At 35.7% G+C, this 27,259-nt stretch overlaps 1 protein-coding gene across 2 annotated transcripts; it reads left to right on the top strand.

Annotated features, from left to right (window-relative positions):
- Positions 1–397: 397 nt before the first annotated feature.
- On the top strand, positions 398–19,200 carry LOC128228113 (TBC1 domain family member 19-like). 2 transcript variants are annotated; one of them, XM_052939219.1, is made up of 17 exons: positions 398–678; positions 2,653–2,725; positions 3,331–3,455; positions 4,047–4,121; positions 5,504–5,567; positions 6,393–6,489; positions 6,897–6,957; positions 8,242–8,350; positions 8,873–8,985; positions 9,511–9,585; positions 11,486–11,548; positions 15,525–15,687; positions 16,099–16,208; positions 16,933–17,024; positions 17,139–17,254; positions 17,460–17,530; positions 18,849–19,197. In XM_052939219.1, the coding sequence occupies exons 1-17, from the start codon at positions 586–588 to the stop codon at positions 18,915–18,917; spliced, it is 1,569 nt and encodes a 522-aa protein (XP_052795179.1). In that variant the 5' UTR covers positions 398–585; the 3' UTR covers positions 18,918–19,197. The 2 variants fall into 2 exon arrangements, with proteins under 2 accessions (XP_052795179.1, XP_052795180.1); XM_052939220.1 differs by lacking the exons at positions 398–678; positions 2,653–2,725; positions 3,331–3,455; positions 4,047–4,121 and adding an exon at positions 5,056–5,153 and having other exon boundaries at positions 18,849–19,200.
- The last annotated feature ends 8,059 nt before the right edge of the window (positions 19,201–27,259 follow it).

The raw sequence follows: 27,259 nt of genomic DNA, 5'->3' as shown, positions 1-27,259 counted from the left end.
GATTTTCGCGAAAATAATAATTTACACTTATTTCATTATAGTTAAATGAGTATGTTACACACAAATGTAAAGCTTTAACATTGTAACTTAATTCAGTTTTCCATGCAGTGTCTGGTATCGTTAGAGATACTTTACGACAGAGATCCTCCATGAAAAGGTGTAATATAAATATAAGCAGTTTGTTTTCTTTTTTGTCTCATAAACAAGTTCATCATGAGTCGATTTAATGTCAAAGGTTAACATCAATAGTTAAAACGTATTTTAAATCTTTGCAAAAATAATAATGATAATTCACCTGAAAGGGGACGTCACCGTTGCGTGGAGTTCGACTGTGTCACACACAATGTTTCCTACACAGTGACCGATTTAATGTTAAAGGGAGCTTACTCTCAGGTTATTGGAGATGTAAACAAAGAAGTTGTTGTTTTTAAAAATGTAAGAAAAATGGAGAAAATAGACATGTAAACGTGAAAAGCATTGCAAAAAGTTGCATTGTTAAATTGCCTGGTAAACTTTGTAAATGTCACTCAAACTTTCTGACATTTTCACAGCTGTTAAAAAGTTGAAAACAAAAATCATCTGAACATGGATTCCCATTTTTCTCCTGCATATGTGCAGAACCTCATGCAGACTCTTAAAGCCTCAAAGATTTATACCGATCTACATAATGCTGCTCAGGTTGGTATTTCCTTATTCACAATGGGGCCTGAAGTAAACCAGGGAGAGTGCCCGTTGCATGGTTTCATGAAACACTAATTCAGATCGACTACAGTCAACAAAGCATCGCCATTTTGGAACTATTTAGCAAGTGCCCATTATCATTCTGCTGAATATACTGAGCACTCAGGGATCTGTCATTCTTTGCTAGGAATACAACAAGTGGGATATGGACGCGTAGAGTCGCCAAATAAAAAATCATCAAAGACTCTCAAGCGGCTGTTTATATAGACTAATCCTGAATTCCTACACAGCCTGTGTGCAACGACCTGTTGTCCGAGCACCTAGACTAAAAGATAAGACCTGGGGCCATATTCAATAAGCATCTTAGTTAATATTTTCAACTTAGTGAAAATTTCTTAATTTTTGACACCGATTATTTTAAAACTATCTACTTTTCATCAAATTTATTCATGTGCATTTATTGTTTAGACCATTTTCTTGCTTATCTTTATACTCTTGGTCACGGACCTATAAACCATGGATTGGCAACTCACACGTGCAGTGCGATTTTATTCCGAGATCTTAGCGTGTGGTCGTTTTCGAGACGTCCGACATCGGCCGAATATATACATGTAGGAAAACATTAATTAAAACTAAATATAAATTTAATCAGGAACATATTAGGTCATGATTAATACTTCGATAATTAGAGAAAATACAATAACGACCAACTACAAACATATTACATGCAAAATGTCAATCGGTGACAAAAATAATTATCAGCAGAGCTGGCGGAAATAACCAAAAATCGCTGTTAATCACCGATCGGAGATTCTGCGGAATTTTCCGATATTTCCTGAGCGCACGCTAAGGATTGTGGGTAAATTATAATTTCTTATCGTTGCACCGATATCGGGCAGTTGCCAATCCATGGTTTATAGGTCCGTGTCCTGGTGTACAAACATTGTTTGTTTTCTTAAAATTCAAATTAGAAAAAAAACAATTTTTCACTAAGTTGAAAATTGTTACTAATATGCTTATTGAATATGGCCCCAGGTGTTGCAAAAATTAGGTTCATTTCAACCTACCTACCATTTTGGACTGATCCAATTGCAAACTCTGCCAGGTCGGTTGCCACCTTCTTTTGATAATTGGTCTCGAAATGTTCAAAAAATTCACGTTTGATTCATGGATTGGGCACATTCTTAACTTAGCCTACTTCATATGTATTAAATACTTACATGTGTGCAAAATATGTCAAATTGTAACTAAATTATTGATATTGTACTTTACAAAAATAAATGTACCAAAACATGACAAGCCATGACCAAATAAACAGTGGTCTAAATTAGCACAAGCCCAAAAGCCACGCACTGGTCAAAAGCTTTTATATTTATATTTTATATAGCAGGGCTTGTTCAAAATCTGATGCCAAGCAGTTGTATAAAAATTTGGGCTTGTTCATCCAAAAGCCTAATTTTGATCACTGAATATACCTTCTTGTAACTAGCATCAAAGTTGTATACAAAGACTTTCACACTCATTTTTTATTTATTTAATAAAACATACATGTTCACTACCTGAATGTTAAATTTTAAATCCAAATTTCACTATACCCTACGATATAAGCATAATGCCCACTGCGTTTATTTCTTTATTTTCCCGGTTGTTCCACTGTGTCGAATCAATGCTATACGTGGCAGTGCAAATTGATAATTAAGTGTTATTAATGTGTGAACAATTCTTACTTTTTTATGCAAATTCTACATCTTGTAATTAAAAAGCACTGTATTCACTGTCTATGCAGCATCAGGAAATATTCATACTTCTCATCAGGACTGTGTTGTGTTGTTTTAATACAGTATTCATATTTTTTCACGAAAATAGGCTATTTTAGCTATCTAGTTCCACCGGTATATATAGTTTTTGAATGAATAGGAATTCATAGAAAGAAGACAAATTCTTACAACCAATCTGTTTTATACATTGTAGACTGAGATCTCAAAAAACACAATCAGAGTTTCAGAGCTGAAAAAAGGAGTCCAGACAGGGTTGGCTACATCAGGTACATGACATTTTAGTATTTATTCATATAATATGTATGGAAATAAATCATTTTCAAAGTAAAATGAATTTATTGTTTTCATGATCTGTATAAATGAAGTATATGGCATGTAAAGAAAGTCAGAATTTTTCAAGATGCATATATTATTATATGTGATTTTGTGTTATGCCTTACACTTATAATATAGCACGCCTCCGACATAAATGACGGAACATCATTTGTCCAGGCCTGGTCACGGAATGATCCTATTATAATCCATATTGGGTCACTTAAATCTTTATATTAATGTACCATCATGGTGTCTTTTTTCTGATTCTGAACAGATGAATAAATGAAACATTTCCCAGATAATGTTGGGGTTTTGATCAATTTAAACAAGTTGTCCCTGTGATATACATAAAGGGGTTAGTAGGTGATCCGTTATGGACAAAGGGGGTGCAGGTAACCATATTCGGGTCCGAGCTTTGATCTCCCTGACATGGTATCCTTTGCCCCCTTTGGGTAACCTACTAACCCGCAACTTAAAATACATATTCATATAAAAGCAACACAATATACTTCCTTTAATAAAGATAATGCTTACCACTTGTCTTTCCCTGAGTCAGGATGGGAGAGGAAGTTGCGGAATGTGATCTACCAGTACCTGCAGGTGAACCCCCTCTCCATCCATCCCCTGGCTACACCCCCAGAACACATGAAGGAACCACTCCTTTACCTCCGGAAAGCTCAGGTATAGATTGTAATATTATCATACATACAATTTTAGTATATTAATATGACATTGACTAATTGAAAGAAATAAAGAAGTTAAATTCATTGATTTAAAGCAATTTTTGAATCATTATGTTTCAGCATTATCCTAGAAGAATGTTACCGAAATTCCTTTCAATAATTACATATTAGTGACTTAAATAAAAAGCATATACATAAAAAGTTCTTCATCATGTAGTCGGGTACAGCAGTTTAAAACTACTTAGTTTAAAAACTATTTCTTCAGTCTATGTGTACATGTACATTTTTCCAACTGTATAAGTATGTCTATGTACAAATTGTAATATGTTACAAAATAGCTTTAATTCCAGCAAGCAATGTACCTGTAGATTAATATCTGTGAACTGATTAAAAGCAGTAATGTACAGTGAACTATATAATAAGTATACTAATTCATAATGAATTGTTGAAATGGCAACAGAAAGAAGTATTCTTTTATTGTCTTTGGACCTGTTCTTTATTAAGTTTATCACTAAAATGAATTATTTCAGTGTTTACCAGCCTAAGGTGATATATTTTATATTTTGAAAGAACATTTTTTTTATTCCAGCAAGCTTGGGAGAAGAGAATACTCAAGAGTTTGAACAGCATGTGTACAGAGCTCAATATTCCTCTAGCTAGAAAGGTAACAGCATGTGTACAGAGCTCAATATTCCTCTAGCTAGAAAGGTAACAGCATGTGTACAGAGCTCAATATTCCTCTAGCTAGAAAGGTAACAGCATGTGTACAGAGCTCAATATTCCTCTAGCTAGAAAGGTAACAGCATGTGTACAGAGCTCAATATTCCTCTAGCTAAAAAGGTAACAGCATGTGTACAGAGCTCAATGTTCCTCTGGCTAGAAAGGTAACAGCATGTGTACAGAGCTCAATATTCCTCTGGCTAGAAAAGTAACAACATGTGTACAGAGCTCAATATTCCTCTGACTAGAAAGGTAACAGCATGTGTAAAGAGCTCAATATGCCTCTGGCTAGAAAGGTAACAGCATGTGTACAGAGCTCAATATTCCTCTGGCTAGAAAGGTAACAGCATGTGTACAGAGCACAATATTCCTCTCGCTAGAAAGATAACAGCATTTGTACAGAGCTCAATGTTCCCTGGCTAGAAAGGTAACAGCATGTGTACAGTGCTCAATGTTCCTCTGGCTAGAAAGGTAACAGCATGTTTACAGAGCTCAATATTCCTCTTGCTAGAAGAAACAACATGAGAACAAAGCTCAATGTTCCTCTTGCTAGAAGTAACAGCATGAGTACAGAGCTCAATATTCCTCTTGCTAGAAGTAACAACATGAGAACAGAGCTTAATGTTCCTCTTGCTAGAAGTAACAGCATGAGTACAGAGCTCAATGTTACTCTTGCTAGAAGTAACAGCATGAGTACAGAGCTCAATGTCCCTCTTGCTAGAAGTAACAGCATGAGTACAGAGCTCAATGTACCTCTTGCTAGAAGTAACAGCATGTGTACAGAGCTCAATATTCCTGTGGCTAGAAAGGTAAAGCATGTGTACAGAGCTCAATATTCCTCTTGCTAGAAGTAACAGCATGTGTACAGAGCTCAATATTCCTCTCGCTAGAAGTAACAGCATGTGTACAGAGATCAATGTTCCTCTTGCTAGAAGTAACAGCATGTGTACAAAGATCAATATTCCTCTGGCTAGAGGTAACAGCATGAGTACAGAGCACTTAAGCTACTGGTTTTACGATTATTGGATGTCTGTCATTCATAATTTTTTTTACAGTAGCTTTGGTTGTAAACACTCTTGCATCCACATTTTAAAGAAATCATATTTAAACTTGTATAAAGCCATAAAATCCCAGTGGAATCCAGATAGGACTATTAGGTCAAGTGTTATTCCCCTTGATTTATCCAACAATGAAAACGTTTTATGCTTGTGAAAAATCCAGCAGCTACAGTTTTTTTTGTCCGATTGTTATGAATGGTCTTTATAAAATCTAGGGTTCATGAATTAGAACTTGTCGAGATTCTCATACTATCAATTGAACTTCCAGAGGCCAGACAAGGAACAAAGGGATTTATTGTCAAGATGGACAGAGCTTGGCACTGATGGACCTGGTTAGTACTTTCATTTGTTCATTATCATTGTGGTCTGATCAAATATTGTAATGTTCTTTAAAAAAAATATTTTATTTAACAAAACTGACTGTTACTGGTAATCATGTGCGAATATATTATTTTATGTTATGTCAATTTTTTCTCAAGAATTAAATTCAATTGAATTAAATAAATCAAGATGTTCAGTCTTAATAAAAAAACTTGCAGGATATGTAGTAGTATCTTTTGTAGCCATCTCAATTTGTTATTAAAATGGAGCTGCTGGACTGCAAAGACATTGGTAATAACAAAGGTTTTGGTACTATTTCATATCAGTGTTAGTAATGTACAATTCCAGTTCAATCTGCTTATAATAATCCTGCTGCGCAAACTGATATTTCTTTATTATACTTAAAACAGGTTTCATTTTGTTCAAGGGACTGCTTCTATTTTTCACCCATTTTTTTTAACCATGTTGCATCAAAGATGTAACAATGAAATAATGTTTATGTCTCTGCCAACTTGCATAGGACTTAAACAGTAATATAAAATAATTACTTTATTGGGTCGCAGATTTAAAAGTGCTTTAATAGAAAAGAGAATAAAGTTATAAATTTTTAGGGTTATTGTTTATAATATAAGTTGTATAGGATAGAAATGATTTTGCCTTTGCTCGCTTCAGTTTTTAAATAATTATTAATATGGAAAAATAGTATTTTTTTTACTTTCAACACAAGCTTCAATCTTTCTTGGTCAAATTATACATACAATTTGTTTTAATTGTGTGGCCAATCGGATGAGGCTATTGTATAGTTCTACAGCTATAATCTTTGTTTTTTAATACAGACCTCAGTCAGATCCGCCCAGTGTATGCCCCCAAGGACTTTCTGGATGTGATCATGGCTCTACAGAACCCTAACTACAATACTGGCGACTCGACTGGGTAGGTTGGCATCTTTGTCTATTTGCATGGGAGCAGTAGCTTTTTTTACCATTAAGTGTTGTTTGGCTTTGCTTAGCAAGACTTAAAAAAATGCTTTAAAAATCAATGCGTCAATGAAATGAACATGGCAAAGAAATAAATCAGGTATACATCAAAGCAAGGTTCATGAAATATCACGGCCATATTTATAATCATGCTTAATAGTGAAAAATTTCAAATTCTTCGAATTTTCAACAAAGCATATCTTAAATATCTCCTATTTTTCATCAAAATTATCTATAAACCTGTATTGTTTGGATCTTTTCTAGCTTTTTGTACATTTTTGGTGTTAAAACATTTGTTAGTTTTCTTCTAATTTTTAACGTTTATCCTTCTATTTCTGATTGATTCTGATATATACTTTACAGCACATACACGTTGTGGGGACTGGTGCAGCTGCCTCTGAAATTGAATGATGTCAATAAACTCGTGAGTTGTGAAAATTCTCCTTGTTACAAGTACACCATGCAGGGGCCAATTATATAAAACTGGATAACTTATTCCTAGGTTATCTTTTGGTTAGTTTGCACATGCGAGCAATTTAATTGGTCAAGAGTCATTATGAATTAATATTGACCAATCACTAAACAGTTTGACTGACTTTAACCATACGAAACAATTTACCAGTTTTATACAATTGACTGCAAGGCTCCAGATACAGTTTTGATTCACGCGGCATTTTACCCTCAGATTTGTTTTCAAGAGGGAATTAGGTGCTTAACATATTCTGAAAGTATTCATTCAAATTAATATACCAACTTAAACATTTAAATAGTAAGTATCAGATAAAATAAATGATTGTTTAGTTATCATTTCTAAGTTAGATGCGAAACCATTTGCCAAACTTACTACAGATCTCCTACGCAATGACCTGACCCCTTAAAATTGAAAAGATTAAGTATTGTTAAGAGAAATAATCCCTTTTTTAAACTGTCTACCCTCCACTTTTCAAAATTTAATCAAATAATACCATACTGGCTTATACCCATGCAAATAGATAAGAGGAACTAAATCCAATTGAAATGTTCAAAATCCATTGCATTTTTTTGTATTATTTAATACGTATTTACGCAATTACGAACCTTATCTAGAGCTCTGTGCATGGGTCTAGGCATAGCTGCTGCCGCTATTTTCAATTTCATTTTAATATAATTGAAACTGGTCGGCCCAAACATTAAAATAGTTTGAATACCAAAGTTGTCTTTATTATTATTGGCATTCTGAAGATGTTAGAAATAAATATAATATCAATGGAAAAACTCTGTACATCAAAAGTGCACACACAACAGTAACTGTTATATATGTCAGAATAAAGTCAAATATGGAAAGTAAGCTGGTTGTGAGGGCAGGTTTGGGCTTGTAAGTTGTATCCCGTCCATTTAAGATTTTTTTGTAATTTGAAATTAAAATGGTTACGGTAATTTTCTAGCAGATTTCATCTCCTTTCCTGCATTGATTTCGAGCTGTAAAAATCATTTCAAGTCTGATTCAGACAACCAATTCATTTTGATTGAACGCAGACCATCAATCAAAATAAATGGGAAATATTAAACAAAGTACAAAGTAAAATACTAAAATAGGTTAAACTCATCAAGATTTTATGAAATTGGAATTTTCTGTTCTATTATTTCAAATTTTGCATTTTTTTCACCAGACCTAGTATTCTCAGGGGCTCAGAAGACCTTTACTAACATTGCCATTTTCTTACTCCAGCGATTGTTGTACAGTGACATGGCCATTAACCAGTGTCAGACAGGTGTAGATGACGTTGACATCCCACCAGAGATGTTTGATGCTGATCGGATGAAGCTGGGAAGGAAAGGTAAGGCCTGTTCAATTGGTGTTCCTTTTCTCTGTTTATTTTTTTAATCTTTGCGCATTCAAAGGAACAATGTGGTTAACATTTTTTATATTTCTTCCAAATGCATATGATTCCAGGTAAAACATACAAACCACCCTTTCTGTTTCAGTATTCATGGTGTTGATATTCATTATGATCAGATTATTAGGACTATGAAAGTGTAATGTAACCAGGTATTAGATATGTACATAGCAGCACTTATGTTGTCTTGCTGTCGAGCTAGCTTTGATTGTGATGCGGTAGAGTGTCCATCTGCAGAGGCAGGGGTTTTGAGTTCTATCCCTGACAGTTGCTTATAGCAATTTGTGCAGTCTGTTACATTTGACCCATTGACCCATAATGTGGGGCTATGTTCATTTGTACATATTTTGGATCCGTTACAGAAGTTAATTATCTTTACTATTCTAACATTTAACCACTGAAATTTGTCAATAGTTGTACAGATTATTAAACTGAAGCAATGAACTATACTCTTTATTAAAGTGATAACAGCAGACCATGGTCCGCTTGCCCAGGAGTACGCCAAGAAGGGCTGCCCCATCAGCCTGCGTGGTGACCTCTGGTGTCAGATACTTGGCGTCATCATAGATGAGTTTGTAAGTAGATTAAAGAATTAAATTTTGGCCCGTTTAGTGCATCCTGCCTGTGTAAGCTTCTCGAAGGAAAAGCTCCCCGAAAGGAGAACATATTTATGCCACTCGTCGGTGTGTCTGTATTGAGTCTGTCTCTCTTTGTTTTATTTACACTCTTATAAACTGCTTCAAAAATTTAAAAAATGTTTTGGTTTTGGTAGGTAAGCTAAATAATTTCAATAGTAATCTTTTTTCTGTTTTCTGCATTATGGAGCAAATTTTTTTAACAATGATTACCTTGTTCAGAAGATTAGGTGCTTAGAATAAATATGAATTTAGAGAAATATACAAGAACTCTGTTCCTTGAGTGAAAAGTGCTTGTAAAATAAGAACAGACTTGAATTATTATAGCATAGATTTTCAATTACTGCTCTCGTTGAATATGGATATTTTACCATGTCTGACAAGAAAATTGGAGCTTATGTCTCAGCTGTTATTTTAACTGGGTAACATGAAGTTCTATCACCCTTATGTATAACTGTGTTTCAGGATGTCTTGTACTATGAGCAGTTGAAATCAAATGTGATTGCCCATGACTTGCTGGTGGACAGTTTACTGTACAAGGTAGTATTTCTATTTCTTAATGGGTATCACATATAATCAGAATCAGAATATAACTTCATTCTTTAAAGAATTTTTGCATAGCCTTATTAATGCCAAAAGTAAATAATTATTATATATAGGGACATCTCCTAAGCTTTTGACTGTGTTGAGCATGAGACACAGCAAGAAGGTCTTCTCTTTATTATTCAGCAAAATGTTATCTCAAGTCCCTTGCTTTCCTTGCTTAAAGACTATCTCAGCATGTCACTGTTTAATAATCTGAGTTTACAGTGCCATATCTTGCTTAGTCTACAACATTGTTCTTGAAAAACAGTCACCTATTTGTCGCATCACAGTTGACACAGCTATATATATTATTATCACTGAAGATCCTATTTTTGCTGCTGATAATCTTAACAAAGATATTGGTCATATCCATGCCAGCAGAATGATGGCTGGTATCATTCAACCCGGTAAAAACTGAAACACTCATCTTCTGTAGATAGACCAACAAACCTGTGCATCCACCTGTTAATATGAACAACATCCAAATTTACGAAGAAACATAACATAAACACTTTAGCCTTTTGAGTATGTGCTCATGGCATGATCATGTTCGTCTCTCAAACAAAATGCTTGGCGGCATATTATTATAATTCATTCATTCTCAGTTTGTCTCTGATCGTAGGTCACTCGAATGAATATATACCTTTTTTATAAGGCCCGTACTCGAATACACAGACATTGCCTGGAACATCCTCTTTTGAAAGCCAATGAAAACGATGTTGAACAGTTGCAACACATGGCGGCAATAATTCTATACAGCTGGTGCCATTTGACTTGTGTTTCTCAACAATCTATATAATAAAACTTCGGTTGAACTTCTCTGAAAGACAGGACAAACAAACACAAGCTTACACTGCCCAACAAACTCTCTCAATCTTTAACCTCTTATTTATCCATGTTTGAATGATACAACTTCATATACTTCGGAATTCAAGTAATCTCAGGATCATTGCCAGGAAGTCTCATATCCATTTCATTTTCCAATCAAATATAACCTTGTGAAAATCATTGCCTCCACAATGATATTTAGTCTTCCCCATATCTGCCAGATTTTAAACTTAATCTGAGCAACTACAAGGAAACTATCCTACAGATTTAATAAGAATGTGACAAGAGAGTTGAGTGTTACTCATGCCAGTCTATGTATGCATTGTAGCAACCTAAATGAACAGTTGCTTTCTAAATTTATAGTAAACCGTTCATATAAACAGTATGGTGAAATGGTAGATATATTTTACTTCAGTTTTACCTATCCTTTTAACCAAAATACACATGAATACAACCAAACTTGTTTGACCAGTTATCAGCATTCATGCCTTTTGACTCCTTCGTTTTGGATTCAATGATGTCATGGACCAGTTTAATGCAAAGTTCTCTAAACATGTCCAGAATTACATTCAGATAACCAACAGATTTGATTTTATGTACATTTAAACCGACCTGTCTATTATACCACGTAGCAATGACCCGTCCCCATTTCTTCCTACTTCTATTCCTTTTTGTCCCCTACTGGTATCAGTCTGTCCTATACATTCTTCTGATTCTCATTTACCGGTCAAAGTGCATACATTTCACAGGCATTGTTATACCCTTTTCAAATCTTTACACCAACTCTCACATATTTATTAGCAGTTCAAGGAATGATAGAAGAGGGACATCGCATATGCTGTTCGTTTTCTAAGCATATACCATTTATGATATAAACTACCTCATACTAATGTTTCTATATTGTATTCCCTACGAATTCTTTTAATATTTATCCGCATTCTTTCATATACTGTATCAAAATGAGTATTGTTTAAGCCAATGATGTTTGTTTGAAATGGAAATATGACTACATTGCCCAATATTTCAGGATGTAAAACTGACTGCCACAAACGATGACCAGTATTTCGTATTTGAGGATTTCTTATATCAGGTTTGTTTTAAATCATAACATTTGAATTGATACAACCCTCGTTGCAATGTTGACAAATTTTGATATAATGATGAGTTGTGTTCATAGTATTTACACACAACACCTGTTACATACCAAGGCATCAGTGGTCCATTTCATTTTTTATCTCGAGCATAACCCATTGATACATTTACTTCAAACTCACAGATAAATTTAATTGAGGAAAAATGCAGTTCACAGAAACCATGACTCAGGCTGCAGTGGTTCTTGAGTTATTGCCCTTTGTTCGATTTCTATCCTCTGTCAAAATGTGGAGAAGATACTGCACTTAATTGGGGATGGATATTGCAGGTACTGTTAAAAACTTCAGACTTGTGGTATCCTCAATTAACAGCAAATGAAACGTTTGCTAATATAGTTGTATCAAATACAAGTCCGATATTTGATTTCAAACAGGTGGTTATATCTACACAAAATATATTCACCACATGAACATATGGAACATCTTTTTCACTTAAAATATTACACTGATTCTTTCAAGATGTTTACCCAACTGAACCAAAAAAGTAACAGAGTATTTGAACATGTAGAAATATGTGATAAAAACACCCAAAGTATTGTCCTTTTTTACTATATGTACGCCAATGATCAGGTATCACACTTTTTTATTATCAGAACAACACCTGAACAGTTTGTTTTCTCAGTTTTATCCAATTGTACTTCTTGCCGTATATTTTTTATTGTGCAAACTACAATCATATCCAATGAACTTCTTTGCCCTTTATGTTTGCAAACAACAATCATCCCTATTCCTGGTGAGCTATGCATAGGGTTCACTCAGTGTATCAGTCAAGGATGGCAACATTTATATAATTATATACGTTATTGGACCCTCTCATCAATGATCATATAATATGATTAATCATTTGGGTCTGTAGTGATAATTATAAATATTTCAAAACAAACAGTAAGAATAAAGTAGTAAAACAAAAAAAAAGAATTTACAATTGAAGCTTTGAATTAAACTTGTCATTATAGCAGACCTAATTTCCTGTAGCTCTGTCCCTGACCAAAACTGCCCCCTATGTATCTGTGGCTCCTTCCCTGACCGAAACTGCCCCCTATGCATCTGTGGCTCCTTCCCTGACTGAGACTGTCCACTATTCCCTGTGGCTCTGTCCCTGACCGATACTGTCCCCTATGCCCACTATGCACATGTGGCTCCATCCCTGACTGATACTGCCCCCTATGCATCTGTGGCTCCTTCCCTGACCGATACTGTCCCCTATGCCCACTATGCACATGTGGCTCCATCCCTGACTGATACTGCCCCCTATGCATCTGTGGCTCTGTCCCTGACTGATACTGCCCCCTATGCATCTGTGGCTCTGTCCCTGACTGATACTGCCCCCTATGCATCTGTGGCTCTGTCCCTGACTGATACTGCCCCCTATGCATCTGTGGCTCTGTCCCTGACTGATACTGCCCCCTATGCATCTGTGGCTCTGTCCCTGACTGATACTGCCCCCTATGCATCTGTGGCTCCATCCCTGACTGATACTGCCCCCTATGCATCTGTGGCTCTGTCCCTGACTGATACTGCCCCCTATGCATCTGTGGCTCTGTCCCTGACCGATACTGCCCCCTATGCATCTGTGGCTCCATCCCTGACTGATACTGCCCCCTATGCATCTGTGGCTCTGTCCCTGACCGATACTGTCCCCTATGCATCTGTGGCTCTGTCCCTGACCGGTACTTCCCCCTATGCACATGTGGCTCCATCCCTAGCCGATACTGCCCCCTATGCATCTGTGGCTCTGTCCCTGACCGATACTGTCCCCTATGCATCTGTGGCTCTGTCCCTGACTGATACTGCCCCCTATGCATCTGTGGCTCTGTCCCTGACTGATACTGCCCCCTATGCATCTGTGGCTCTGTCCCTGACTGATACTACCCCCTATGCATCTGTGACTCTGTCCCTGACTGATACTGCCCCCTATGCATCTGTGGCTCTGTCCCTGACTGATACTGCCCCCTATGCATCTGTGGCTCTGTCCCTGACTGATACTAATACCTATGCATCTGTGGCTCTGTCCCTGACTGATACTGCCCCCTATGCATCTGTGACTCTGTCCCTGACCGATACTGTCCCCTATGCACATGTGGCTCCATCCCTGACTGATACTAATACCTATGCATCTGTGACTCTGTCCCTGACTGATACTGCCCCCTATGCATCTGTGACTCTGTCCCTGACCGATACTGTCCCCTATGCACATGTGGCTCCATCCCTGACCGATACTAATACCTATGCATCTGTGGCTCTGTCCCTGACTGATCCTTCCCCCTATGCACATGTGGCTCCATCCCTAGCCGATACTGCCCCCTATGCATCTGTGACTCAGTCCCTGACCGATACTGTCCCCTATGCCCACTATGCACATGTGGCTCCATCCCTGACCAATACTACCCAATATGCATCTGTGATCAACACTGCTCCTATGCACCTGTAGCTCCTTCCTGATTGATTCTGCCCACTGGAAGGCTGCATTGTTGACCAGTAAGATTTAAACAAGTTGAAAAATATCATGTTTTAAAGGACTGGCTTAGACACACTTGATAACATTATTATTTGAATCAAACAACACAGGTTATCAACAAGTTGTTCCACACTGTGCTAATTTTATCAAAAGTACAGTATTTTACCAAACATATTCAGTTCAAAGCTATGAGTAGAATTTAAATAACAAGATTGCATTAGCTTATTAATTAGTAAAAACTAAAAAGCCATAAGAAATCTCTGTTCAAAATTTTGCACATTTATTTTAGCAATACTGTGACATAAAGTTACTGTTCTCATGGAGTACATTGTATTATTATGGTATTTCGCCTTAGTTATCTATCTCTTCATAAATGATAACTATCATGTTCTCTCGGTCTGAATAGAAAACTCTGACCCAAGGGCAGGCACATAAGCTGGTAGCAAGGCTTACTGAGTTTACGGCAAAAGCTGAACTATGACAATTTGTTGAATGGATTGCTATGGAAACCAAATGGAGACAGAAAAATACTTATCTTGGAAAACATGTGCATTAAAGGGACTGTACACCAGATTGGCACCTAAAAAAGTTTTTTTCTGTAACGAATCTCAGAACAATTATTTAATAGAATGTGTTACGCTTTGATATCATAATTGTAAAAAAAGTACCAAAATGTAAAAAAATAATTGTGTCGGAGACCGGGTTCGAACACGTGTCGCCAAAATTGCAGTCCAGTGTCGTATCCACTGAGCTACGACGGCTTACTCTAATTGGGTGACATAATTAAGCTATATACCTAACTCGGTAATATCACATGATAACACCGACTAGCCAATCACGCATAAGGAATGTATTCTACTAGGTAGACATACCCATTAATCTTTTTTAATGGAAAAATACTAAATAACGGCTAAACTTAAATAAATTGTAAACTATGTGGTACTTCAGTTAGAAAGTTTCAATGCATTGTACACATTAATACCAAGTTTATGACAGTTTTCGACAATTTTTCTTGCAAATTGATCATCTGGTGCACAGTTGCTTTAAGGAATACAAACATATCTGGGCCAGTATTCATAAAACATCTGTTATTTTTCTAACTTAAGTATCTCACTGGTCATTATAATATTACAATTGAATAACAACTAAAATACTTTATTTTCATTAATTATATTGGTCCCAGATTTTATGTTATACCTTTATGTTTAAAACACTTCTACTTCAACTAGAACTTCTAATCAACCTAAGAACTTACTTAAGATGTTTAATGAACACTGGCCCAGGGCTGGTATTCATAAAGCATCTTAACGCATTTCCTAACTTATGTCACCTTCCTAATTGGAGTATTTTATTGGTCATATTATATATTAACTTAATAATTAAATTTCTTAAACTCATTATTTTCATTGACCTTTTGGCCGCTGGTCTTTAAAATTAATTTCAATTAAACATTTCAGATTCTCCTTCCATTCACTCGTGACACAGACGTGCTCAAACATTTTGGCAAAAACAGTGCGTCCCCGCCCAAGTCATACATTCGGGGAAAACTTGGGGATGAAAACTTTGCTGTAGTCTACCCTCCAAATGGAGTCATCCCCTTCCATGGATTTGCTATGTATGGTAAGATTGGTTATAAATGTAATGTCAGGAGAGTCGTTTCTTTGGCAATGCTTTCTCTTTGCCTTATTTTCGGAATATAGTCTGTCATTAAAGTTAACCAGTTTTTTTTTAAAGTTTTTGTTAATATCTTTACATATATGGTAACTGGAAATGCTCAATTTTAAAAGGTGACATAAAAACTAACATTGTCTGTTTACAATTACTTCAATTGTCTTTCTATCTTTTTGGAACCTGTTTTGCTGTTCCAGAACATGATGCCTGTAAGAGCTCCTATGATTTCTACATGTATGCCTGGTTAATCCACTGTGTTACATGTACAGCTATGGTAATATTCATATGATTCCTAAGCCTGGTTATTCCACTGTGCTACATGTATGACCATTACAGTAATTATAGTATCCATTTGCCTAGTTGCCCCACTGTGTTACCTGTACCAAGAACCAGTGAAGCTGTACTACGTGTTCCGAGAGATCTACACAAGATATTTCTTCCGGCTTCACAGCATCTCATCCCATCCACAGGTGATTAATTAAAGAGACTTTTCAGTAATAGTTTGTGGTAATCATGTCACAACATTGCAATATGATCATGCACTGAGATATATCTTTGTAATGCAATAAAACAGTCATGTTCAGATTATAAAGGATAATGAATTTTTTGGCGTTTTAAAACTATCACTCATTTTAAGCTCTGGATGAAGGTCAGCATAGCTTATGCGATGGCAGTGTGTCAGTTGTCTGTGCGTGCTCCATAAACAATTGCTTGTGAACTTGATTAACTCTTCAGTTTTAAGTGCACCTCAGTGAAACTTAAACAGTTGTTAGGTATCGGAAAACAAGCCTGAGCCGCCCATGCATGACTGGGTTATGGGCCTTGAAGTTGTCAAAATTACTATAATAACTTGTGAACAAGATGGAGCCTCATTTCTTATCCATTCTTCACTAAACTTAGACAGTAGTTATATATTGACTTAATCATAGGTCCTTTCGAAAACCAACAAGAGCTGCCTATGCATGACTAGGTTATGGCCCCTTGAAATAAGCCAAATGGCTGTAACTGAGATTCTAAACAGAAAAGAGCCTCCAATTTCAGGCTAGTGTGTATCTGAGCCTTCTTGATTGCCTCAATAATTATACATTGCAGGGTATCGTGTGTCCCAGCCTTCTTGATTGCCTCAATAATTATACATTGCAGGGTATCGTGTGTCTCAGCCTTCTTGATTGCCTCAATAATTATACATTGCAGGGTATCGTGTGTCTCAGCCTACTCTTTGAGAATCTCCTACAAATGCATGAGGCTGAGTTGTTTTTCCACCTGAAATCTGTTGGCTGTCAACCGTAAGTGATTTCCCATTTTTTTAACTTTTGAACACAAAATTACAGTTTCTAGTATATTTCTTTGCAATGATTAGCACAGACAGTTTCATTTGACCTCATTTTATAATTCCACAGGTTACGTATAGCATTCAAATGGCTGGTGCGGGCGTTCTCAGGCTACTTGCACAGTGACCAGGTGCTGCTTCTTTGGGACAGGGTGCTGGCTTACAACTCCCTGGAAATACTTCCTGGTACAGTATTATATACTTATGACTGATGATATCTGTTTTATTTGGATGCTTAAAACTTTGTCAAATTGTGTATACCTGATTGTATTTAGTAAATGAACAAGAAAGTTTGTAATGTTGTCCCATGGTAAATGTAAAATAACATTTTTCAGATATATATTTGAAAAATAGTGTCAGATTTTTTTTGAATGTCAATTTCCATTTTCAGTGTTAGCTGTCTCCATATTTTCTTTCCGAAAAACCAACTTACTGAAAGTGCAGTCCTACAATGCAGCAGAGGTGAACATTTTTAATATTGATTTACATAATGTTTTAGGTCACAACAATGGGTTTTAGCTATGTATATGAATGAGTGTACATACATAATTTTTGTTATATAACTTATATAATTTACAAAATAAATTTATGAATGTTGGACACATTTTTACACCTACTTTTTTATGAATCACCCGAAATGAAGAATCACCTAAACTGTTACACAGTCGGCCATTAAATGCTAATTTACATTTGGAAACTTTTTCTCACACTGAATACTTTAAAATATTTGATTCAATGGTTAAGCCTATAATTATTTACGGTGCTGAAATATATGGTACGGAAATATCTGATATTCTTGAACAGGTACAAAGTCAATATTGTAAGGAATTCCTTGGGGTAAATAATTATGTTAACGATTGTGTTGCATTGGGGGGGATGCGGGAGGTTTCCTCTATGTATTGATCATCATGTAAAATGTATTAAGTACTGGTGCAAACTGCTTTACATGTACAATGAACGTTATCCAAGAAACTGCTATATAATGCTTAAACGACATAATGATATTGGAAGAAAAAATTGGGTTACATCTGTAAAGAATTTATTATTCAAATATGGTTTTGGTTTTGTTTGGCTAAGTCAGGAAGTTGGAAATGTTGGCGATTTTTTAATATCATTTAAGCAAAGGTTAGTTGATTGTAAAAGACAAAACTGGTTCGAAAATGTGGGAGACTCAACATGATGTGACACATATAAGCATTTTAAAACTTCGTTAAATCCAGAAAAATATTTATGTATTAATCTACCATTTTATGTGAGAAAATCGTTAGCGAGATTCCGATGTTCTAGCCATAAATTGTTTATTGAGACTGGTCGACATTTGGGTATCGAAAGGGAAAATAGACTGTGTAGATATTGCTTAATTAATTTTGATATCAGATGTGTAGAAGATGAATTTCATGTATACTTTCAATGTAACAAATTCAGGTAAGAAAGGCAATTTTATATCTATAAATGGTACACGGGTAGGCAAGACTTCCAAAACTTCATAAATCTTATGCAAAGTCTAAACGATGACCGAATAAAAAATATAGCATTCTTTGTAAATGTAATAATGAAACAAAAAGATAAGGAAAAATGAATGTCTTTAAGGAATCACAACTCTAAAGATCTTATGCTTTGTATTGTATGTGTTGTATTATGGGCCGGTAGCCTTTCTTTACAAATAAAATTTGAATTTGAATACATGTATAGAAATTAGAAATATCTTCAAAGTAGAAATTCCGTAAAGTTTTGTATGAAGTAATGCAGCTTTTGTAAAGCGCTATTTTCTGTGTTTTAGGCGGTGTTAGCTGACCTGACAACCTTGCAAGTGATTCCACTGGTTCAACTCAGCCTCTTCTCGAAATAACAAGGATTTATTTTACACTTCTGTGAAATCATAACTTTCAAATAAACTGTGATCATGTTACAGAATACTTATGCATTACCACTGGTGATGATTGGTGTATATTTATTTCTAACACATTCTGACTTACACAAATAAATGCAATAAAACTTCCAATAAGATTGTCATATTATTTGCGTAGCATACCTTTTTTCAGTATGCCTTCTTTTGCTTACAGCATTGGAAGATTATAACTTGCAAACACTTTCATGATAAGAAGAATATTATACATTATATGTTCTTCTATAACATTCCATAAAGAAATGTTTATTTCATTTGAACTTTCGTTTATTCCTTGGTATTATTTGTGTCGCCATCAGCTCAACATTGTGCAGATAATAACTTAAGTATGTATTTTCCAAACATGATGAAACTTGATCACAGTGTTTGTTGGCATAATGTTCTAGTTGATTCGAGTTCAACCGTTGGTTAATCGGCTTAGTTACACAGCAGTTATGCCCTTTTTACATTAAGTATAGTAGGTTATGTTATAACTAAGGAACCAGTTGATGACACTCGGTTAAAGTATTTGTGAGCATATTGCCTCGACCAAGTTCATTCGTGAGGTTAATCATGTCAGTTACACATGTGTTATAGCCCGTTTACGTCAACACATTCGGCAACAGTGACCAGGTTCGAGAAGGCGGAGCTTAACCGTTATATAATGACTATAGCGTGGGTAATACGAACGCTATGTTATTGAAGGTTGTCTTTGACAGCAGGGTATAAAACAATTTCGTCATCCATTATCCTCGTTCATTCGATTAAGCGCTTGTTTATATTAAGTTGGATAACTTGGGTTGTGGGTGCAATAACTGTTACTTAACTAAGCCATATTTTAGCTGCGATGAACGACATCAATTTCCAAGTAGCAAATGTTTACATTAAATATTTCCTGGTGATGAATTTGAGCGATAAAATGTTGAACTTCTCAGGATTTACTGACTCTTTCTGACCCATTTTGTGAGTGATCGCTTATAACATTTGAACAACATGTCAAATCAATAAGGGTTTGGAGGAAACTTGATCTGGTCGTCCTTGTACAATAATCAAAGCACTGAGAGTGCTGAATGCGGCATGTTACAATGCCTTGGTTATACTTATTGTTAAATAATAGCGAAAATAAGATTGTCTTGAAACTAAAAACCTCGAAACCCTTGTTTCAAAAGGCAATACCAGAATTTCAGTTTGGGATAGTATGTAAATTTTGACTGAGTAAAACACTGAGCCAAACGGGTCGGTATTCGTACTTTAATAAATATTTCCAGCAGGCGCAACAACGTTGAAATACCATTATTAATCATTGAGACCAAGGTGAATAATGGTTGGTCTCGGAAGTGTTGTAGACGTTAATATGTATTTGTTGAAACAAGTGTGCAATTCAAAGTAGCTTAATATATAGTCTTAATCTTGCATAAAAGGTTGAGTACCTCAGTCATTATTGGTAACTAATAATTCTTGGAAGTATGACTAATAAGCTCCAGGGATGTGATTTGTCCGCGGATTCACGGAATTCCGCGGATCTAATGGCCCCAGCCCCCCCCCCCCCCCCCCAAAAAAAAAATAATAATAAAAAAAATGTTTTTTAGCTGATTAAAAAGATACAAGTGTGCTTTTGGTTGTTAGAGTTGATATCCCAGTTTACTTCAAATTTAAAGTCAGAAGAACCCTCAAAAGAGCTTCTAAAAAGCCATTTTTTTCATCTACGGCAGTATGCTTTTGACCCCAAAAGTGCCCCAAGAACCAATGGCCGAAATGGTTTCAGCCCTCCAGCTTCCAGGACAATCACATCCCTGCAGTCTTACGAATGGAATAAAACTCAAGGTTCTGACTATCTCATACTTAATCCAAACTACATGTCCGAAATAAATATTTGTTATAAATGTTAAAACATAATTTTTTTTATTTTTTTATTTTAAACTTATTCTAAGAGTTGTTACTATGCAAATATTTCCTGCTTTTATTCAGGATTTCTAAGGTCACGAACTGATCAAAAGACCAAGCAGCAGCAAATAATTGTATACCTGTATATTGTTCAGTTCATTAGAAGCAAAACAGGCATTTCTATGCACATTTCACTGGCCAAACTGTAAAATGGTCCTTTAAAATTAGTATTTTCGGTTCGTCAATTTTTGCAAGATGCGATATCTTCATTTAATTTAGCATTTTTTTAATTCTAAGATTATATCTAATACAAAAAAATACTTTGCCTGACACAAGATGTGATTAGTTATGACAGAAATGCCTGTAATATGCACTATATGAAACTATTTGGTATAAAGCACTTGAATGTTCTTCAAACAGGTCCTGTAGATAGGCGTGACGACTAAGGCAGGTGATTATTGATAATTATCATATTTCCGAAAACAACTACATGTTATTCCAGTTAGGTTTTCATATTTTTTTTTCTAAAAACAGTTTTGTTTCACACATGTTGTTTTTCAACGAGATATCTAGGAATGTTGACATACAGTCGAACCCCTTTGACTCGACCTCAAAGGGGACCGGCGAAACTACCTCTAGCCTCGGGAAGCTCGAGCCAAGCAGGAATACTTTACTTCAGTTACAAAACCGGTCCTTTACATACAGTTCGAGCCAACGAGGAAATCGAGCCAAGCGAGTTCGAGCCAATTAGGCTCGCCTGTGCAGGTGCAAAGGGTTATACACCTTTTGCACAGTGTGTGTTCGTCAATTGTTTACAGATATATAAGTGTTGAGCATTTATTTTACTCTTTGCCCAGTATCGCAAAAATACTTCGGTTTCGAAGTAAATATCACAATCAACGATAAATTTACGAGGGAGCCTCTCAAAACCGCCTTTGAAACGCTCTTAGTTAACCCTGAGGTACACTTCAGCGATACTTGACTTCATAAAACATCTAATTTGGCGTACATACTGCTTTTGAATGACCATTTGCAACCGAAATAATTGCATCAAAATAATTGAGCTGTGATTTTGATATTGGTTCACAAAAGCGCATGGAATAAACTAAAACATGTGCGTATATACACGGAATGATGCCACCATCAACTTATTCACAGAGCTGTCATGTACTTGTACGTAAAATAGTTTGCTAATAAGAAACTGCCATTTGTATTTATTAAGTAAGCAAATAATCATGTCTGTTCCAACTTACTACCCATATAGAGGAATGCAGTTTAGGTATCCTGGTCTGGTATTCAATATAGGTCTTAATTGGATCTAAGAACGATGTAGCTAATCGGATTACTTGTTATTAATAACTGACCAATAGAGTGAATGAAGTCAATGATGTATGACCATAAGATTGACTGAAGTTGCATATTAAATACTACCCCTGGGATATTTCTCCGGTCAAATCAAACAAAGTTTTGATAATCAGCCATATACATGCATGTTTCGCACGCGAACCATTGATATTCATGTACTATACCATTGAATACACACATGGCATCTGGGTGATGATGACAGTCAGCAGGGCGGATATAGGATTTGACGTAAGATGGGGAATAACCAAGGGAGGGGGCGGGGGGGGGGTAATTATGCCACTCCATTGCAACCGATTTTTTTATTTAAAGTGGTGGCCGGGTGATTGAAGTACTCAATAAAAAAACATTTTGACAATTTCTTGTCCGAAATGGTGCAGTTTGGGCGTACTTTATTACTTTTTTCTCCTATATTGAAATTAAAGGTAAACTTTGATGACTTTATGGAAAACTTTAGGGTGACGAGTTTAGGATGAACTTAAGGGATGACGCAACGTGCGCTCCCCTCTGTGTCCGCTGGTGGTCAGTGACAGCATGGGAAGGGGAGGGGATCGCAGAACTTACTAGGAAAACTGTGAACACAATGACTACAACGCCCTTCGTGATTCACACCCGCCTAATATGACGCATACAACCAACATTTCTTTGTCTACAAAATAAGGAAAAGGATCTATAAGTAGATTATTATCAACCAAAAGTAACAACCATATATGACAGTAAGGCTCTCTCAAATTTGACAGATTTGCTTAAGTTGTAATACCTTATAATTTTGCTACGGCTTGGTGTGGATTTCCTATAGCTAGTAATTCAAATCGGCCTATTGAGACAATGGCTGAGTCCCATATGCAAGGACCAATATTAGTCTACATATTAATATGAAGAAATATATGAACCATTTATATAGGTTTGGGTGTCAATTTCATCAATGACCTGGTTTAATCTGTTAAGTCCATTTCGCACTAAACTTTGTTACAATGATAACATTTTTACATGTCCGCGTATTTGCATGGCGTGGTATGTTCTTCAAATTTCTACAAAAAACATCAAAAATGAAGTCCAATATATTTCGATGATTTAATTCCATCGCTGATAGCAAACCGATTGCCTGCTCTCAAGGCATCCCTATTTATGTTTTCCTTAATTCCTAATATTGAACACAGATCTCATACTTTTGATACAAACTCAATGCCGAAGCACGAAGTAGCACACATAATTTCACAAACATATCATTGTAGTTGTAAGTTAAAATAAAGCCATAAATGTTTAAACACCGAGACACAAGCTATCACCATCAGTGTGAGTATACCACGTGATAAATTGCGTCATAAATGCTACGTCGGAAGGCAATATTTTGCTTCGATTGAAGACTTGAAACAATGATAACTTTTCATTTTCTTTACCATTTTAAATTAAACATAGCGCAGTTTATGCCGCTTACGGAGCCCCGCCTTCGGCCGTTTATCAGAGTTTGACTGAGAGTTTAGTTTCTTATAACACTTCGACAAACCTTTTCACAATACTGCCGTCTGACGAAGTGTTTGATGAAACTAGTCACCTTATCAAACTCCGGTTATAAAACTAAGATGGGGCTCTTTAAGCGGCATATACTGACCTTGTTTCATTTAAAATGGGGTGGTAAGCGAAACGTTATCTTCGATTTAAGTCTTTATTTTAAGCAAAATTTTGCCTTCCGACGTAGCATATATGACGTAATTTATCACGTGGTAAACACACATTGACCATGCCGGTTAAATTTCTCTATATGTGTTAAGCGTAATACGTTTAAGAATTGATTCGTCCAATTGAAGTACTTCTGATATAAACTCAATGCCGAAGCACGAAGTAGCACACATAATTTTACAATTATATTATTGTAATTGTAGGAAAAAAAATAAAGTCAGAAATGTTTAAACACTGGGACACAAGCTATTTCCATGCCGATTGAATGACTATAAAAGTGCTAAGCGTACGCAGAGGGCGGATCTAAGATTCGACGTTAGAAGGGGCATAACTAAAGGGGCGAACCCATTTTACTTGCGCCCCTCCCTCAGAAACGATTTTTTTTTAATTTTATCTTTTTCGGGGGTGGGGATTGTAACAATTTCTAGTCCGAAATGGTGCATTTTTGGCGTATTTCATTACCTGTCTTCTCCTATGTTGGAATAAAAAGTAAACTTGGACGATTTCGGGGGACGCGCGCCGGGTGCGCCACCACCCCCTGAATCCGCTAGTGGTACTTCGTTTAAGAATCTTAGTTCATATAGCCACAATACAGTCTTGAACATGATTTTTTTATCGTGCTTTTTTTATCGTGCTTTTATTTTTTTATCGTGCTTTTATTTTGTATCGTGCTTTTATTTATTTTTATCTTGCTTTTATGTTTTATCGTGCTTATATTATAAATTGTTTTACCGTAACACTCTCAAAACTCGTTTAAAGAACATAACACAATTTGGAACAAAACAATAACAATGGAGTTTGATTCCTTTTTAAAGGACTTATGATTGTTGGAGAAATTCAAGTAAAAGGAAAGAGCCTGCAACATTTTCCATTTATTTCTGTCGAAATTCGCATGCATGCACACAAGCCATTAACTATTCGTCGATGTAACAGCTAAAGTTAACTCTCCTAGGACAGCATACATCTAAAATAACAGAGAAATAAATGGAGATTTCTGACTAAAAACAAAGTCTTCATTTTATAACAAAAATGTCTCCATTTCGTCAGGAGCGCTTTGTTTTAGAACATAATTGTTTATGAACACGCCACATAGACACGGCATTGTATTGTATAATATTGTTCCCGGAACACGGAAAACCTGTTATCGTACTGAGGAGCAACGGAATAATACCGTTTCTTTGCCTTTTCACTTAAAAAATGACTCTTATATGCAAAAGGATAACAAAATGGTATAACTATGACAAAATGGGTGCACATGGTTTCACTATGGCTCGAGCTCAAGACCTCTCTTAGTCATGAAGCGAACGTAACAACTACTACATTTGTATCAGTCGAAGTACAGCCATTGCATCCGTCAGTATATAGGTGTTATGCGTATTGTCAGTCGAAGTATTGATTACCATATATACATGTGTAAACACTGCTGTCCTGTGTGTCTCTTGTTGAGGATCTGATCGCAATTTCTCAACAAATCTGAAAGTTTAACTCTCACAGATTCTCATTTTAAAGAAAATGAATAAGAAACTTAAGTTTGCTATGCTTAAAGCTGCACTCTCACAGACTGACAGTTTTGACTACTTATTTTGTTTTTTCTTGGAATATACCAATTTTTAAGTGAATGTCTAAACACCGGTAATAAAAGACTACTGACAAAAAATAGGATCGCAGTTTCCTTACTTACGTTCAAAAATGATGTTTTATACCGAGAAAATCGTTATCCTTAAAGCGTTACTAACGCTTTTAACCATAAACCATTAGATTTTGAAAGTACAAATATTAAAAGTGCGATCTGATCGTTGGTAAGCAGTCTTATATCACCGGTTTTCTGACGTTTACGCAAATTAATGGCTTATTCCAAGACGAAAAAAAGTTGTTAAAACGATCAATCTGTGAGAGTGCAGCTTTAAGCAAAACAAACTTAAGTATCTGATTTCATTTACCCCAAATCACTTACCGTATTTTGAATTAAATAAAGAAGAGTTTAGCGTGATTATTATCAAGGTTACTTCATAGAAACGTCTCAGAACTCTTTGAAAAACTCTCATTTCATATACACTAAATCACTATCCGTATCTTGAATTAAATAAAGAAGAGTTTAGCGTGACTATTATCAAGGTTACTTCATAGAAACGTCTCAGAACTCTTTAAAATTGGGGGGGGGGGGCGCACCCGAGGCTCGCTTGTCTCCCCCTAAAATCGACAACGTTTACTTGTTATTCCCTCTTAGAACGGACAAACTTGTTATGTATGATAGGAAACTTGTTATGTATGTATGATAGGAAACTTGTTATGTATGTATGATAGGAAACTTGTTATGTATGATAGTTATGTATGATAGAACTTAGTCTAACTGTTCCGTTTGCTTTTAATATACTGTTCATATCATTTTTTTCAACTAAGGTCATACCTTTTGCTTTGAAAGTTTATTGAAGTATTAACAATACAACATACGAATGGTATACATACACCACGAGTATAATACATACGTGTGATAACAATATAGATATTTACAGAACATGAGGATAGAAATGAATACTTATATTGTTACCAAAAAAAAATAAAAACGGTGTATTTTTATGCAAAATTAAGAGAAGAAATTTAAAGATCGACTATTAGTATAAAAAGAATTGTAACCATTCCTGTTGTCCTTCCTATATGGTTTATTTAATCAAACATACCATTGAAATATAGTTATATATACAAATTTAATTGATTTTTGTGATCATTGGGGTTTGTGTTATATCAAAATAAGATCACAATCATATATAGTATAATTAAAGAGTAAAATAAAATATGATTATGTAATGATTCTACAATACATCGACAGTGGTAAATCATTAAACATCAAAATGACCGGAGACAATATGTTAATAAGACAATAAAAAGCACGTAACAGTTACATTCAAACTATCAGCAAAAGACTCTAAACGAAATGAAAATAAAGAGTTGTACTTTAGAACGATTCCTCGTGCTTTATCCAATAAATGTCTTTTTGTCGTTGAAGGTCAACATCTGCCAGAGGGACAACCCACTCCCGAACCAGTGTTCGCCTTTTGAAGAATCCTTTTTTCATAAACAGCCGTACTCCTATCTTCATAGACTTGTACTGTGATTCGTCAAAACCCTTGAAAATGGCGGTGGTCTTTTTGTTTTGTCCCGAATGATTTGAAAAGACAGACACATTCTGCTTTTGTAGTTTACCAGGTAGAAGGAAGACTTTGGATGTAATGCTGCATTTCTTCTCAGCATATTCATACAGCAGTTTTCCCTCCTTTTCCACTTCAACCTTAAGCTTTCTTGATACAGGCAGATAGGTGACATGACAGGCAAGCCAAATGCAGAAGGCGTTGGAGACCATTCCGAAGGTTGGCAACAATGAG

This window comes from Mya arenaria, chromosome 3 (genome assembly GCF_026914265.1).
Source record: "Mya arenaria isolate MELC-2E11 chromosome 3, ASM2691426v1".
Lineage (NCBI taxonomy): Eukaryota > Metazoa > Mollusca > Bivalvia > Myida > Myidae > Mya > Mya arenaria.
The sequence above is the reverse complement of the archived record's forward strand: the minus strand, read 5'-3'. Positions and strand labels throughout refer to the sequence as shown.